Genomic DNA, 14,314 nt, shown 5'->3' on the forward strand with positions numbered 1-14,314 from the left:
CCCGTGTCTCGGTGCTGTTCCAAGAGAGGGAGTGACGGCTGCCCGCCCTGGTTTGAGTCCCAGCTGCTGGGGTTTGAACCACAGCTAAAGCGCTCCCAGATGTCTCTTAAGGGATAAGGGGGGCTTAGATCAGAGACGCACTGACTGCTCTCTTACGTCGTTGTTAAACACACGCACACATACACACACACACACACACGAACGCACAGACAAACCCACACACACGTTTTGTATTTGTGGTTCTATTCCATGTCGCTGCCTGTGATCTTGATCCTGGTTACCAAGTCTGGAGGACACACTGTTTGTGTGTGTGTGTGTACAGTCTGGGTATGGTGGGTGTGTGTATGTGTGTGTGTACGGTGTGTGTGTGTGTATATGTGTGCGATGGGGGGAGGGGGGGGAAGTGGAGGATTGACATGTCTGCGTTTGCAGAAACTCTGTCAGCACACATAAGCCACCTGGAGTGTGTGTGTGTGTGTGTGTGTGTGTGTGCGTGCATGCGTGCACGTGTGTCGGTTTGTGTGAGTGTGCCTTCGTCTTTATAGCTCAGCTCTCCCTTCGCCTCAGTTGAACTTGTGTCAGCACGTTTGGGTTTTTGGTCACACTATTAGTCTTTTTGTCAAAACTGTTCTGTTTTATTTTCTTCTTTCCATGTCGCTGTTCCCCCTCCCACCTCCCCCTCCAGTCTGTTGCGTATTGTGTGACTCTGTCCCACTGAAATCAGGGTGTTGTACTGTAATTACCTCAGCTTCTGCTACTGTCTGCGTCTGTCTGCCCACATGAAGCCTTTTGAGGCTTCCTCTATACTGGGCACTGTTATTGGGAAGGATTATGTGTGTTTGTGTTTATGTCTGTGTTTGCCTCCAATGTGTATATAGACACAGATGAGCCACATTTAGCCAACAGTGCATGCAACGGTGCCTTAAAGCTGCAATCGGCCCATTTCGAAGCACGCCCCACTTTTGTTTGGAGTCCATTGTGTTTCAATCGAGTCTCATGGTTCTCATGCATTCAAACGACGAGCGGCCATCACTGTGGATCCGAATGCAATGAGACTCAAATCAACACAACATCGATTCAAAACACAACAAGAGGGGCGAGCCAAAAAGAACTGACTGCAGCTTAAAGGCACCCAGTGCAACTTTATGTAAACATTCAATGAAAAATAAACATTCAATTTCTAGTCTTTTTTACACGTAGTAAGTTTCAATAACTCCATACCATTACATATCGACATTCAAGGAGCAAAGATGAGACGTCGTTGTGTGGTGAGAACTGATAGAAAATCGTAAACAACAACAATCGCCGGTGGGGAGAAGCCATTTTTCCATTGACTGGAAGCCTGCTTTATTTATTGTAGGTTACAAAAAATAAAGAAAATGGCGGCATTGTTGTTGTTATCGATTTTGTATCAGTTCTCACCACACAACGACGTCTCATCTTTGCTGCTTAAAAGTTTCAATGGTATGGAGTTATTGAAACTTACTACGTGTAAAAAAGACTAGAAATTGAATGTTTATTTTTAAGCCTCGAAAGTTGCACTGGGTGCCTTTAAGGTTAAATGCAGACGAAGTGCATCTCAGTGGAAAAAAACGTTCATGTTCCGTCCTTGTGTCTGCGTGTCCTGCGGTTCCAGTCGAAGGCCGAGGGCAGCTGTGATGAGGCCGGCCTGACGGACAGCGCTCCCGACGGGCCCAGCCCACTGAGGTGAGCCTCACTCTGGTGCCCACCCTGCTTATGAGGACGGAGGATTAGCATTCAGTCATTGATAGCAGACTGCGTTTTTAGCCGAAGCCACTTGCAAGTATGGCTGAGAATAATTCAAGCACACAATCAAAATTAGAGAGTCGCTGCGGAACAAATTAGTGCTGCACAACCTGGTTATATAAATGGAGGGCAGCCATAGGAATCGTAAGTTCAAGGTTATTGTTTTGTGTATTAGTGGTATTGAAAAGTTCATTCGACGCCATGTATCCCAGTGCTTATTTAAATTCCACAATAGTTACTATGTTATTACAGTTCTGATGATCACAGTGACACAGCACAGCAATAACTTTGTTCAATTCTAATTTTCTCTTTTGATAGAGCCAAATCCATGTCAGAACTACAGAACCCAGAAATCAATGGACTCGCCACTCAAGAAGAGCAGAGCCTGTCCAAGGCCCCGCCCTCCTTCCTGTTCCGCTCGGAGTTTGGTGACATCACCGGGAAAAACTGGAGCTACCTGACCAATGAGGTGCTTTGATTACACCGATACGTCTGTGGGAGGGTATTGATAGGATTTCTGTCATCGTATTTATCCATTATTATGAATCCTCTGCTGTTTGGTAATAGGACCACGTAATTAATAGTAGCATACGAGTAAAATAGTCAACCAGTAGAACAGAGCCGTTCTGAACGCCACCGTTATCCCGCTCCTCCCGCTCAGACGCCGGAGGTGGCGGACGGCTGTAAGACCTGGGACGGCCCCGCCGGCCCGGAGGCCCAGCTGGACCCGGAGTCCGCCCGCAAGAGCTTCACGGCTCCGGACCGCACCGGGATCCGGATCTACTACAGCCCCCCCGCCGCCCGGCGCATGGAGCACCTCGCACGGCACCAGGCGGGCGGCACGGGGCCCCACAGCGGGCCCCTGGAGTCCGGCCCCGTCCTGGTCCAAAAGCAGCCATCCTCCTCCTCCTCCTACGAGCAGTGGCTGAGCTCCCTGTCCACGCCCAGGGGGGCCCTGCTCGTCAGCCCCTCAGCGGTCAACGCCAACGGGGCCGCGGCCGACGGGGCCATGGACTCCCCTTCGTCCTCCCCCTCTGCCTCGTCCTCCTCGTCCTCCTCGTTCCGGGGCCTGGACATGGGGGACATCTCGGTGAACCTGAGCGACGACATGAAGGAGATGACCAACTGCGTCCGCCAGGCCATCCGCTCGTCTTCTCTGGAGAGGAAGTCCCCCAAGGAAGCAGGGAGTCAGGTGACTAACGCCGGTTTCTTAGCATCAATAACATTGGTTAAACACTTCTTCTATGGTAGAATCGTCTTAATCGGTGAGGCTAAGAATTGTGCTACGATCTTGAATCATTCCTTTAATTAGTTTTCCTAATTGATTATTTCGTTCGTCTAAATTCCCTGACTCTCCTCTCTTGTCCCGCTGTCCTCCCCTCTCTCCCGATCCGTCCGTCCGTCCGCCCCGACGGCAGATGGCCGCCGGCATGGCCACGCGCTCCACGCAGACGGCCACGCAGTGCGCCAGCGTGGGGCTCCAGACCGACAGCGTGGGGTCGGCCCCCAGGGTCCCCCAGGGGCTGCACTCCAAGGCCTGGTCTCCGCGCCACTCGCCCGCCACCGCCGTGTCCTCTCTGGCGTCCGCCCGCACCCGGCAGATCTCCACGTCCCTGGACAAGGTCCACGGCCGCGTGGACCGGCCCTGCTGCTCACCGAAATACGGCTCCCCAAAACTGCAGCGCCGCGTGTCCACCGGTGAGGGGCCCGAACGCGCCGTGCGAACAGCTTGTAGGACCCCCTGTGTAGTCATCCTCGTGTTGGCACACAGCGTCTAGGTAGAAGAGAGATTTGGGCCCAATCCCATTTCTACCCCTTACCCCTTCCCCTTAACCCTTCAAAACAAGGGGGGGGGGTAAGGGGGAGAAATGGGATTGGGCCTTGATTTTGTTAGGTGGACGTGGATGTAAACCATGTCACGTATAAAACATACACAAGAAAGCTAAAATGTGTGTACATAACATATTTGGGTGGGAGAAAAATAAAATGTTGCCTTAAAAAATTATAATTTGCGTGTATATTATGTTTTGTAGGCCTTTTACTTCAGTTCAAGGGCAATTTTATGAAATGTTGAGAAGACCCTTATTTTCTCTTTCTATGTTGCATGACAAAATATGCCCCGCTTTGCAAGTACGGAAAATAATACAGAGCTCTTTATTCGATGGGTGCATCTAAAAGCCTCCGTCACCTCGATTACAATGGCAATCATTCTTTTGTTCAGGGTCAAAACCCCCAGGCCCCTGTCCCTTTCTGACTCTGACACTTACACACTGCAAAAATTTTTCAGCTTCGCTCAAAATAGAGATGGACTCAAAAGATCCAGCGTTTGACTGGCGTGTCTCTGCCGGCCTTTCAGGCTCCACCCCCAGACTGTCGGACGGGGGCCCCTCCCGGGACCGCAGCCTGTGGAGCCTGCAGCAGAGGTCCCTGGGGGGCGGTGGGGGGTCCGCCTGGGCCCGCTCCACCACCACCCGGGACAGCCCTGTGCTGAGCGGGCTGAACGACGGGCTGTCCAGCCTCTTCAGCGTGGTGGAGCACTCGGGCAGCATGGAGTCACTGGGGAGAGGGGACGCTGCAGGTAGGAGGGGGGCACGGGGGTTAATGGTTACTCTGGTTTTTACCTTTTTTAGGCCTTTTAACATAATGATCTAAAATTGTTTAAGGACAATCAAACCCGTAAAAACTTGTTTTAACTGGTAGAATTTAACCTGCTCCCAAATCTCCGCTTAAACGCACGATGTTTTCGAAAAGATAGAATCAAACGTAAATATGGACTCACATCGCCCTTTATGGGTTGAACGCGTGCTGTTGCATGAGAAAGCTGTCGCGGACGGTTTTGGGTTGCCAGGTTACATCAATCAAACATTCTGGCTACATAACCCCCCCAAAAAAATGTGTGTAACAGAAGTTTTAAAAAAAAATGTTGTGTTTTTTTTTTTATGTGCCAGGAGTAGCTCAAACATGGGCTCTTATTCATTAAAAAGAGCCAAGTCATGTAATAATCATCCAGTGGATGGTTGATTTATGTCAATCAAATGTTTAATTTAATACGAAAGGACGTTCCGTTCAAGGCTAGCTCTACACCACATCTACGGTTGATGATTTCTGCGCATGCTTACTCACCGTAAACCAAGCTCTTTTATTCCCACCAGGGGGCGCTACGTCCGGCAGGCATCCCCTGGCTGCGGGCCGGCCTTCGGGGCCCCCGCCCTGCCCCGCCGAGGCCGCCCCCCGCTACGGGGGCCTGGTCCAGGAGTTCCTCCGGGACGTCTGCGGCGGCGTCGGCCGTGGCCAGGCAGGGGCCTTCGTGCCTGGGGAGAGGGCGGTCCGAGACACCCTGCGCGGAGTGGACGAGCCCAAGCCGGAGTGCGTGATGTCCGGGGCAGGGGGGGCGGCGGCGGCGGCCAGCGACAACGTGACCCGCATCGTCAACAAGAGGTTCATGAGGCACGCCGAGACCCCCTGCGTGGCGCTGGGCGCGTCCTCCGGGACCGAGGTGAGGCGTTGGTGAACCGGATGGTAGCGATCATGCAGGGGGCTGTTGGAGAGCGGGGACAGGGGATTAAAGAGCAGAAGAGAGGGAGGGCTGGCAAAATGAACAACGACCCAAAGACGCTGCTGGGGTGGAGCTAGGATCACGCCGTGTGTGTGTGTGTGTGTGTGTGTGTGTGTGTGTGTGTGTGTGTGTGTGTGTGTGTGTGTGTGTGTGTGTGTGTGTGTGTGTGTGTGTGTGTGTGTGTGTGTGTGTGTGTGTGTGTGTGTGTGTGTGTGTGTGTGTGTGTGTCAGTGACAGGCAAGATGGATTCCCGTGACCTATCAGGAGAAGGGAGCCCGAGATAGTCAGAACTGAGTCGGGAGAGGGTATTAGACAAATATCTGATTGTCTATCACAGGGGCAGATATTCTCAGATATTCTAACAGAGCATTTTACTCACTGACAGCTGACGGATTGCTATGACAAATTGCACTCGAATTATAGCTCTTAAATCCTACCTACAGCATCCTACCTACAGAGAAATCATGATATAGACTTAATTTCTCGAATGTTACTATTTTTTATCCTTGATCTGGACAGCAATGTTTTCCACACAGAGGTATGTATTCAGTGGTGTACCCCTGTCTGTGTTTCAGGAAGCCCCCTGTGACTGCGTGGCCCAGTCTCTGTCTACTTGTCTGGCTCGACCCTCCAGGTCCGCCACGCGCCATTCGCTGGCTCAGTGTAAGCACCGCCCACAAGAGTCACCCGTAGCCAATGAGGAGAGGCCAGACTCCTGCAATGAATGAACTTTAACTGCCACAGAATGACCCCCATCCTCATTTCACCAGCACCACATACACACTTCACACAAACACACACAAACTAAACACACATACACACACAATCACACTTCTAACATCCTCCTCAAATGTAAATACACACAGACAAACTGCCACACAGATCCACTGCCCAACAAACTCTTAAACTGTAGTTGCATCCTCTCACACACACATGCACACACACGCACACACACACACACACACACACACACACACACACACACAGCACACTCTAAGTATGTAAATTATGTTCATAATACAAGCAGTAACACACATACTGCTAGTGATCACCGATAATAATCAAGGAACATTCTAGATCGGGCTAGCCGACACAGCACCTCCCCCCTTCCCCCATCAGCCCCCCAAAACTACCAGCAGGACCTAACCTACTCAAACACACGGAACTAAACGTGCGTACCCATATGATGTCCTACACGGAGTACGCACCAACTCTCTTTCGGAAAACCGGGAAACAACATCAAAATGATGATGTCACGACCAGACCAGTCTACAAAAGGTTTCACTGCCTTTCCACTTTTTCCTTTTTTTTTATTTCCACGGTAAGGTTAGATGATGACGGTTGAGCGAATCCACCCGGCCGAAACGACCAGGGAGTGGCGCTCTGAGGTCCCTTCTCAAGCGTTCATGTTATACACCCAGCCCCTTTACATTGCAAACATCGCAGCTCACATTTTCCCCAGCAGACCTTTTCCATGGCACCCAGTGGATAGCCAATCTCATGAGAATACCAAGGATAAAACCGTTAGAAACCACTTGATGCGTAAAGGGGGGGAGGGGGGGGGGTAGAGTATTTAGTTATTAGCACAATTGGTCGCTTGCACATTTCTATTAGGAGTATGCATGTATCTACCACAGGGTTTAGAAGAGTTACCTAGCGTTTAGAAAATAGGTTAATGAATTGAACTATATCCTCATTCTCCCCTTAAAGGCACCCAGTGCAACTTTCGAGGCTTAAAAATGAACATTCAATTTCTAGTCTTTTTTACACGTAGTAAGTTTCAATAACTCCTTATCGATTTTGTATCAGTTCTCACCACACAACGACGTCTCATCTTGGCTGCTTAAATGTCGGTATGTAATGGTATGGAGTTATTGAAACTTACTACGTGTAAAAAAGACTAGAAATTGAATGTTTATTTTTCATTGAATGTTTACATAAAGTTGCACTGGGTGCCTTTAAGACGTGTGTTGATATGCAGAAACCAACCGTGCACAAAAGTACATCTGACTTGATCAGCATAGTCACTGCCCCTTGCATGGCAATGAGCCTCTGCATCACACCTCTGCACTGGCTCGCTCTGGTCTGAGGAAATAGTCATCGTCGTCATCTTCATCTTCATCGGTTCGTTAGATGAAGATTGCATGCGGCCCAGCTCCACTTTGGAATGATTTATGTAAGGGATAATGTAAAACGAGCCAGTCATTATAGTAAAAATAAACCTCAGAAAGGTTTTGTTTTTTTAAATCACCAGCTTGCCCTACATTATCCCACTTATTACAAAGCTACTTAGAAATCCACGGTTGTAAATAGCGTCCAATAGTGACGGTCTGTTATTAATAGCAGGGGTCCGCTATACAGAGATAACAGACCACTGAATGTCGTAATTTACCAATCAGAATCGAGTATACAAGGAAAATGCTTCAGAAGCTGTAATATAGTTTATCTAGACTGGCACAGATTTCGGCAGTGAAGGTACATGAGATGGAAAAGAGACTGTCCTGAGGCCAGTGTTTTACTCCAGGTTCCACCACCATGACCCTGTTCAAATGAGCTAAACTACAACATATTTATTGTACTACTTTTACCCAAAGGCAATTACTCTACTGCTTACAACTGCCAGACTTTGATGATTTTCATATGTTTTTTAGGTCTGATATATTTTACGGCAATTGGAAGTATTCCTCTGTGTTTTCTCTATTTGGACAGCCATGTCATCTCCGTGAGGGCCTGTATGAGCTGATGGGCTATGGCTCTCTGTAGCGAGCCAACATCATCAGTCACACACTCATCCTAGCAAATGCATTTATTCAAGAGAGGAACCTTTTGAGCATTGTTTTGATCCCGTGTCTAATGTGTGCTGAAGCATACAATTCTGTGTCTAAAGCATGTCCCCATGAACAATTAAGCATCTGTAGACAGTGGGATATTCATTTAACGCATTCAAACAGCCTACAACTCGAAATGAAGCATTATGATAGAGAGATTGATGTGCCGTGATGGATGAATCTTCATGTATGAGATTCCATCTGCATTCCTGGTTCCAACTCTAAGGTGTTGATAATTAACCCAACATGTGTAAACTTCCGTTTTAAGAGTTCACTGATTGTATCTGTGAGGCCTCCAGAGGGCGCTATTGCCTCTCAATGCCCAAGAGTAGTTTTTATTATAAATCAAAAAGCCGACGAGACAGCAGCCATAGATCATGAACGGGAAATGGTTTCTGTTTCCTCTTCCTCCTTGCCTGTGTCTCTCTTCTCCCATGAATCTGTCAATCATTCACAGTCTGACCTGTTGTCATGGAAACAGTATGGATGGCTGCCAAAGTGCCTAGCAGACAGCTTGTCGGTAGCACACATCGAAACACACACACACACACACACACACACACACACACACACACAAATACTGAAACGCACACATACCAAAACACACACACACACACCAATACACAGCCCTGGCATGTGTGTAATAGGAAGGGTTACTTCATGTAAAATAACACTTTTCAGGGGTCCGGTAGTTTTGTGTACTTTTAAGGAAGGGTTATGTTTATTATTTTGAAGATGGACATTATTATATGCTCGCGGGTCATAGTGCTAGGCAACAGCCCCCGCCCGCCCGCCCTGCCTCGGCTCATTACCAGTTGACTCAGCAAGCTCGATGCATACGACACGCCGGGGAGAACCTGGTTTAAATAACCTACCAAGCCCAATGGACCCAGGGCATTGGTTGGTTACCACGACAGAGATGATCCTCCACGGTGACTGTGTGGGATGTATATGTTCACTCATGTATCCGATACACATAAAGATCAACTCTTATTGTAGGCCAGAGCTTTGCTTGACGACATGACTGCCTGCCCTATAGGTTCTGGAAGAAAGGAAACCCACGCAAAGATCTGGATTAGAGCATTACGGTTTCAGAGTTCCACTTCCTTCCATTGTCCTAGCGAAGTCTCCTCTACCTCTAGCCCCTCCTGTGTACAGTGTGTCATGTATAGAGAAGTCCTGCATTCATAGGGTTCTTAAGCAGAGAAAACATGCTAGCCTTGTGTTTTCAACAGCTGTACGCCACAATGTCCCCTTGTTATCTGTGAGATTATCACCAGGTGCAGTCTCTTTTAGCGCCATAAACTGAGTATCCGTCTAGGATACTTGGTAGTAACTACTGTTACTTTTTATGTACAGCATCCTTTATATTTCAACTTTTTAGTTCGTGAATTCACCCGATAATGTTAATTATACTTGGATTGTCTTTGAACAAATATTGAACGGCCAGTATGAATATACTTATTGACAAAATGGCTGTGTTTGCCTCTTTTTGTTAAGGGCCTTTTAAATCGTTGTTTGTGTGACCTATTTGATTCAAGCAAACTCATTGTAGGCTACTCTATACCAAGGTTATTTTGGTGTCTGAATACAGTTAAATGTATCAGCAAGACTGTTAGCATTTACAACTCAAATGACAGTAAAACATGTAGTGCTGTAGGACGCTGGCCACTAGCTCTATGTATAGGACCTCCTACTTTATGTTCTCAGGAGTTCTTTAGGGTGTGTTTCCAGGCAATGAAAGACAGAATATTACAGAATATTATATCTAGAGAACCATCTCTGGTCAGACGTTGTTTTCTGATTGCCCCCCCCCCCCCGAAAAGTGTCAGGTGGTCACCTGCTTTAATCATGTTTTGGTAAATCGCATCATTTTCTAAGGTTGTTCTAAGAGGGAGTAAAATATACATTTTGTACAGCAATTATCTTCAAACATTTGAGGGAAGTAACCTTTTTGAATGCATAATCAGGTATTTATTATGTGTTTACAACGGAACCTTTTTAAGAGGAAGGAAGCAGCGGTCGTGTGCCATGGTGACAGACAAAGGCCAGTGCAGGTTTTTGCTTCTAAATAATCGATGCCAGCAGCTCCCCCTGCTGGTGAAGTGCCTTTAGGCACATCGAGTGCTGACCCCGGCATTAACCCTCGCTCTGAACACAACTCTCCCAACAGCCTACTCCTATTCAGTTACGCGTGTCCGACGTAATCCATGTTCAATTCTTATGTCTTAGCAATATCTACATGAACCTTAGGTTTTCATACTCCGCTTGAGCTGTCGAGTGACGGATCGTTCTACATTAGAGTTCCGGCCGAATCACGACTTGAGAATGCGACGGATGGAAAACGAAAGAGTTAAAACCATAGCGTCTCTTTGTATTATAAATAAATTAAGAAGAAAAAAAGAGTGGAAACCGTTTTATTTCCTTCGTTGCTCTGAGTACAGCTGAATGTCGGCAGTCAGGACCAATACGCTCCCTGTTGAAGTATGACGCTGTCTCTCTTTACGCCACGCACTTGAAACTTTCTTCTTTACGTAGTTGCATTTTGAAAGAAAACTAAAAGTGATGGAATTCAACACAGTAAACGTGAGAACCGAGATTAAGTGGAATTGTAGCCTACTGCAGAAGATGCAGGGGGTTTCTGAAAGGGCTGTTGATTTGTGTTTAGGGAATGGGTATTGTATTTATGTTGTTTATTTTCAACCACAAGCTTGTAAAATGAGAAATATCGTCGCCTCCTGTTTGTCATAGAATTCACAAATAAATGTTTGCTGAAAAACAAAATGTATTATTTTTTGAATGATTTGAAACCTTCTCGAGGCAGGAGAAGAGGAAGAGGCCATCGATGAAGACCGCAGGAGGAGGTTAGGAAAAGCTTCTGCTGCAGAGCCCAGTGAGGCGAGTAAGGATCGGATGTCCGGCTGAAGTTGAGACATACTATAGAAAAAACAAAAATATCACAAATAGCAAAAGTTGGAAAAGAATGAGTCTTGGATTAAAAAAAAATAATAATTGTCCAAAAGTTTCTTATCTGATTTATCTGGTGTCATTAGTCCTAACTCTGTGGTTATGATTAACTCAGGAACTCATGCTGAAGAGTTGACTGTTTAATATTTCGGTTCAAAGTCGTACAGACATTGCGTCTAAGCGTCTTAGAGTACCATATTAAGCGCTATATAAATTTCATTTATTATTATTATTATTGCATACTGAGCTACATCATGCGACTCCCACACGTAGGTCACTGTCCTTCGAACTCCCATCCACGAGGCTGTAGCGCCCTCTAGTGGCTAACATAGAAACAGCCATATCAACTCACAACACATCTCCCCCTTATGCCGCTTTTCCACTGCATGGTACCAGCTCGACTCGACTCAGCTCGCATTATTTGCGTTTCCACCGCGAAAACATGGTATCTGGTACCTGAAGTGGCTGCTTTTTCTAGTACCGCCTTGCTCTAGGTTCCAAGCGAGCTGAGCCGATGCTAAAAGGTGACGTCGGCAGACGGCCGGCCACTGATTGGCCAGAGAGTGTGACGAAGTCACGAGAGCGACATGGCAATGCTGGTAACAGCCATAGCAGCGCCGCAGCCAACATATTCCACTTCTTCAACTTCTTCAACATGCCAGGCAGCTAATAATACGAACACGAATACCATCGCATCGATGTCCTCCATTGTTGTTATGTGGGTTCTGTCCATGTGTGGGTTGCGTAGGTGTGGTTTGCGTCGCGTACAAAAATACGTCACGGCCCTTTCGTGCAGCCGACCGCGCCCACGTCCAGGAGGTACTATTTGCGGTGGAAAAGGACCCGTGCTGCTACCGTGTCGAGTCGTGTCGTGTCGAGTCGAGCTACATGTGCGGTGGAAAAGCGGCATTAGTTAGTTTTTGCTAGTGATTTAACATTTCCTGAAAAAAAAACATATCTACACCAGTATCTACATCAGTTATGCACAGACCATGCAACAAAGAGTTACCAATAGGCTTTGTTCAGCTGCAAAAGCAACTGGTTCTCAAAGTTCTTCGAGCCACTGCATGCTCTTTTTGGACTGAAGATCAGCCCTGCAAACAAATAGGGTGTCAGAATGGTATATGTTTCTATTCTCATCCAACCAATCAAATTCACTCTATCCGATGACGCGAATTGTCTGGATAGGTTTTTTTGTTTGTGTTTTTTTGAACGCCGGCGGAATAAAAACAAGCCGAAATTAAATAGGAGTAACGAGGCCATTTTTAAAAAGTAAGGAGTAGAAAGTACAGATAAGTGTGTGAAAATCTAAGAAGTAGAAGTAAAAAGTAGCCTGAAAAATAATTACTCCAGTAAAGTAAAAGTACAGATACCCAAAATTTCTACTTAAAGGGGTAGTTCGGAATTTTGGACATAGGGCCTGATTCCCAAGTGAGCATTGGTATTCTATATCACTGGAGACAGTTTTCAACACATTTCATACAGTCCTTCTAGTTGCAGAGTTCGCTCGTGCTAGGCTAGCGCACGTCAACGGGCAATGCTAGCCTGCTATTAAAAACAGTCTTACCCACTCCACAGTACACCCGAGGTAAATCAATTATAATGATGACAGACTATAAATCTAAATGTCTGTTTATAGAATAATGTTAGAAATAAAACCAACCGGTAAATGAATCACCCTCACTTGTGCGGTTAACTGTTCAACTTGGTGGCATGGAAGCCCACACCGATTAGCCCGCGGCAATATTTATAAAGAATCATATTCTGCTCATTTAATTGCCGATGGGATTTGTCCGACAGGTATGACTGGGACCCAAAATATTGCCCTCTGGGGAAATAATATCATTCTGATTGTCGAAAGAGAGGGAGGGGGATAATTGAGCAAAAGGAATTGGGGACCTTTTGAAAATATGTTGCGTATTTAAACAAATTCTTAATGAATCTCACTCATCTATGGGCGGAGTGAACGCTGCATCCCAACCCCTTGGGTCTCAAACCCAAGCACTTCTTTTAGAATCAGTCTTGCTGACTTGTGATGAAAACCTTGCAGTTAGAAATTCTTTGCCTGGGTTAAACAAAGACCCTCATTAGGGTTTGGTAAAAGTCAACAATTGAACGTTGCAATCAGGTCAAATTCATCATGACCTCATATGGAGACATTATGCTTCTTATGAGGTCATGCTATCCAGCTTGGTGACCAGGAGCATGTAGCTTCAGAACTCCCCAATAAAACAGTCCAAACCAGCAGGCACTGTGGAAGACTATTTGTTTTCCATCGTTGTTTTTGGAGAGCATCATGCGCATAGCAGCCTAGCAAGATTAGCCTGTTGCAGTCTTTATATGTTGGGGAGCTGCAACATTATATCTGATATATATCATATTTTTATATATTATATATTATTTGCAGCTAAGAAAGGATCACGATTCAGCTGTCATAACATACTTAATGCAACCTGTTCACAATTAATATTTATCGGACCGCGATATGAATGATGCTCAAACAATGAATTGATTGAATCAGTTGGTTATCATGAAATCCTAAACAGACTATATTCCAGGTGCTCGTGGTTTTATATAGGATAACCATTTATTATAACTATTCTAATATTCATGCATCTATTTCAGTTTAGTAACCATTAACTAGTTAATAGCTGTGTCAGCACTTTTATTTTTTTCTGTAGCTTTGGTTCCATTCATATTCATTCATCAAGAAAGCACTTGAAAATATTTAATGGTAAGAGATAACTGCTGACAATTAAGACGACGAACAAAACACATTGTTTGAAATATTATTGTCATCCAGAATCTCAACATATGATGAACTGAGATATGTGCTCAATCACAGACATCAGTTCTCAAACACAGAGATCAGTTCTCAATCAAAGAGATCTTTCTTGAACAACATCTCAACACTCTTTCTGACCTTCAGAATTCTCGGAGCTCCCGATGGCCTGAGCATCCTTGTCAAGCCCCAGGTGACCTTCGTTTGTCATGGTCAGACCAAGCCCCAACCACAGTGAGATATACCAGCATCCAATGCCGAAGTGATAAACATTGCAAATGTATGAATAATTAGGGGCGCGGCCTCTTGAGTGACAGCTAGCCGCTGACTCTCACCGCTACTCGGAGGCTAGTTCTCACCTAGATGGGCGTATCAATGCCCTTTTTTGGTTAAAGGAAATGAGGCCGAGTCAAA

The 14,314-nt window shown here is 46.2% G+C and overlaps 1 protein-coding gene across 2 annotated transcripts in view; it reads left to right on the forward strand.

Moving 5' to 3' along the window:
* The window catches only part of LOC132460963 (protein SOGA1-like), a 12,497-nt gene extending 1,562 nt beyond the window's left edge, over positions 1 to 10,935 (forward strand). The window contains exons 3-9 of one of the 2 annotated variants that reach the window (XM_060055951.1): positions 1,637 to 1,707; positions 2,086 to 2,236; positions 2,429 to 2,959; positions 3,186 to 3,465; positions 4,055 to 4,345; positions 4,920 to 5,263; positions 5,899 to 10,935. In XM_060055951.1, coding sequence (XP_059911934.1) covers positions 1,637 to 1,707; positions 2,086 to 2,236; positions 2,429 to 2,959; positions 3,186 to 3,465; positions 4,055 to 4,345; positions 4,920 to 5,263; positions 5,899 to 6,051 — 1,821 coding nt within the window. In that variant the 3' untranslated portion in view covers positions 6,052 to 10,935. The remainder of the gene's footprint in view (positions 1 to 1,636; positions 1,708 to 2,085; positions 2,237 to 2,428; positions 2,960 to 3,185; positions 3,466 to 4,054; positions 4,346 to 4,919; positions 5,264 to 5,898) is intronic. The other variant, XM_060055952.1, reaches the window with a different exon arrangement.
* The last annotated feature ends 3,379 nt before the right edge of the window (positions 10,936 to 14,314 follow it).

The sequence above is a fragment of the Gadus macrocephalus genome, chromosome 7 (genome assembly GCF_031168955.1).
Source record: "Gadus macrocephalus chromosome 7, ASM3116895v1".
In the NCBI taxonomy this organism is placed as follows: Eukaryota; Metazoa; Chordata; class Actinopteri; order Gadiformes; family Gadidae; genus Gadus; species Gadus macrocephalus.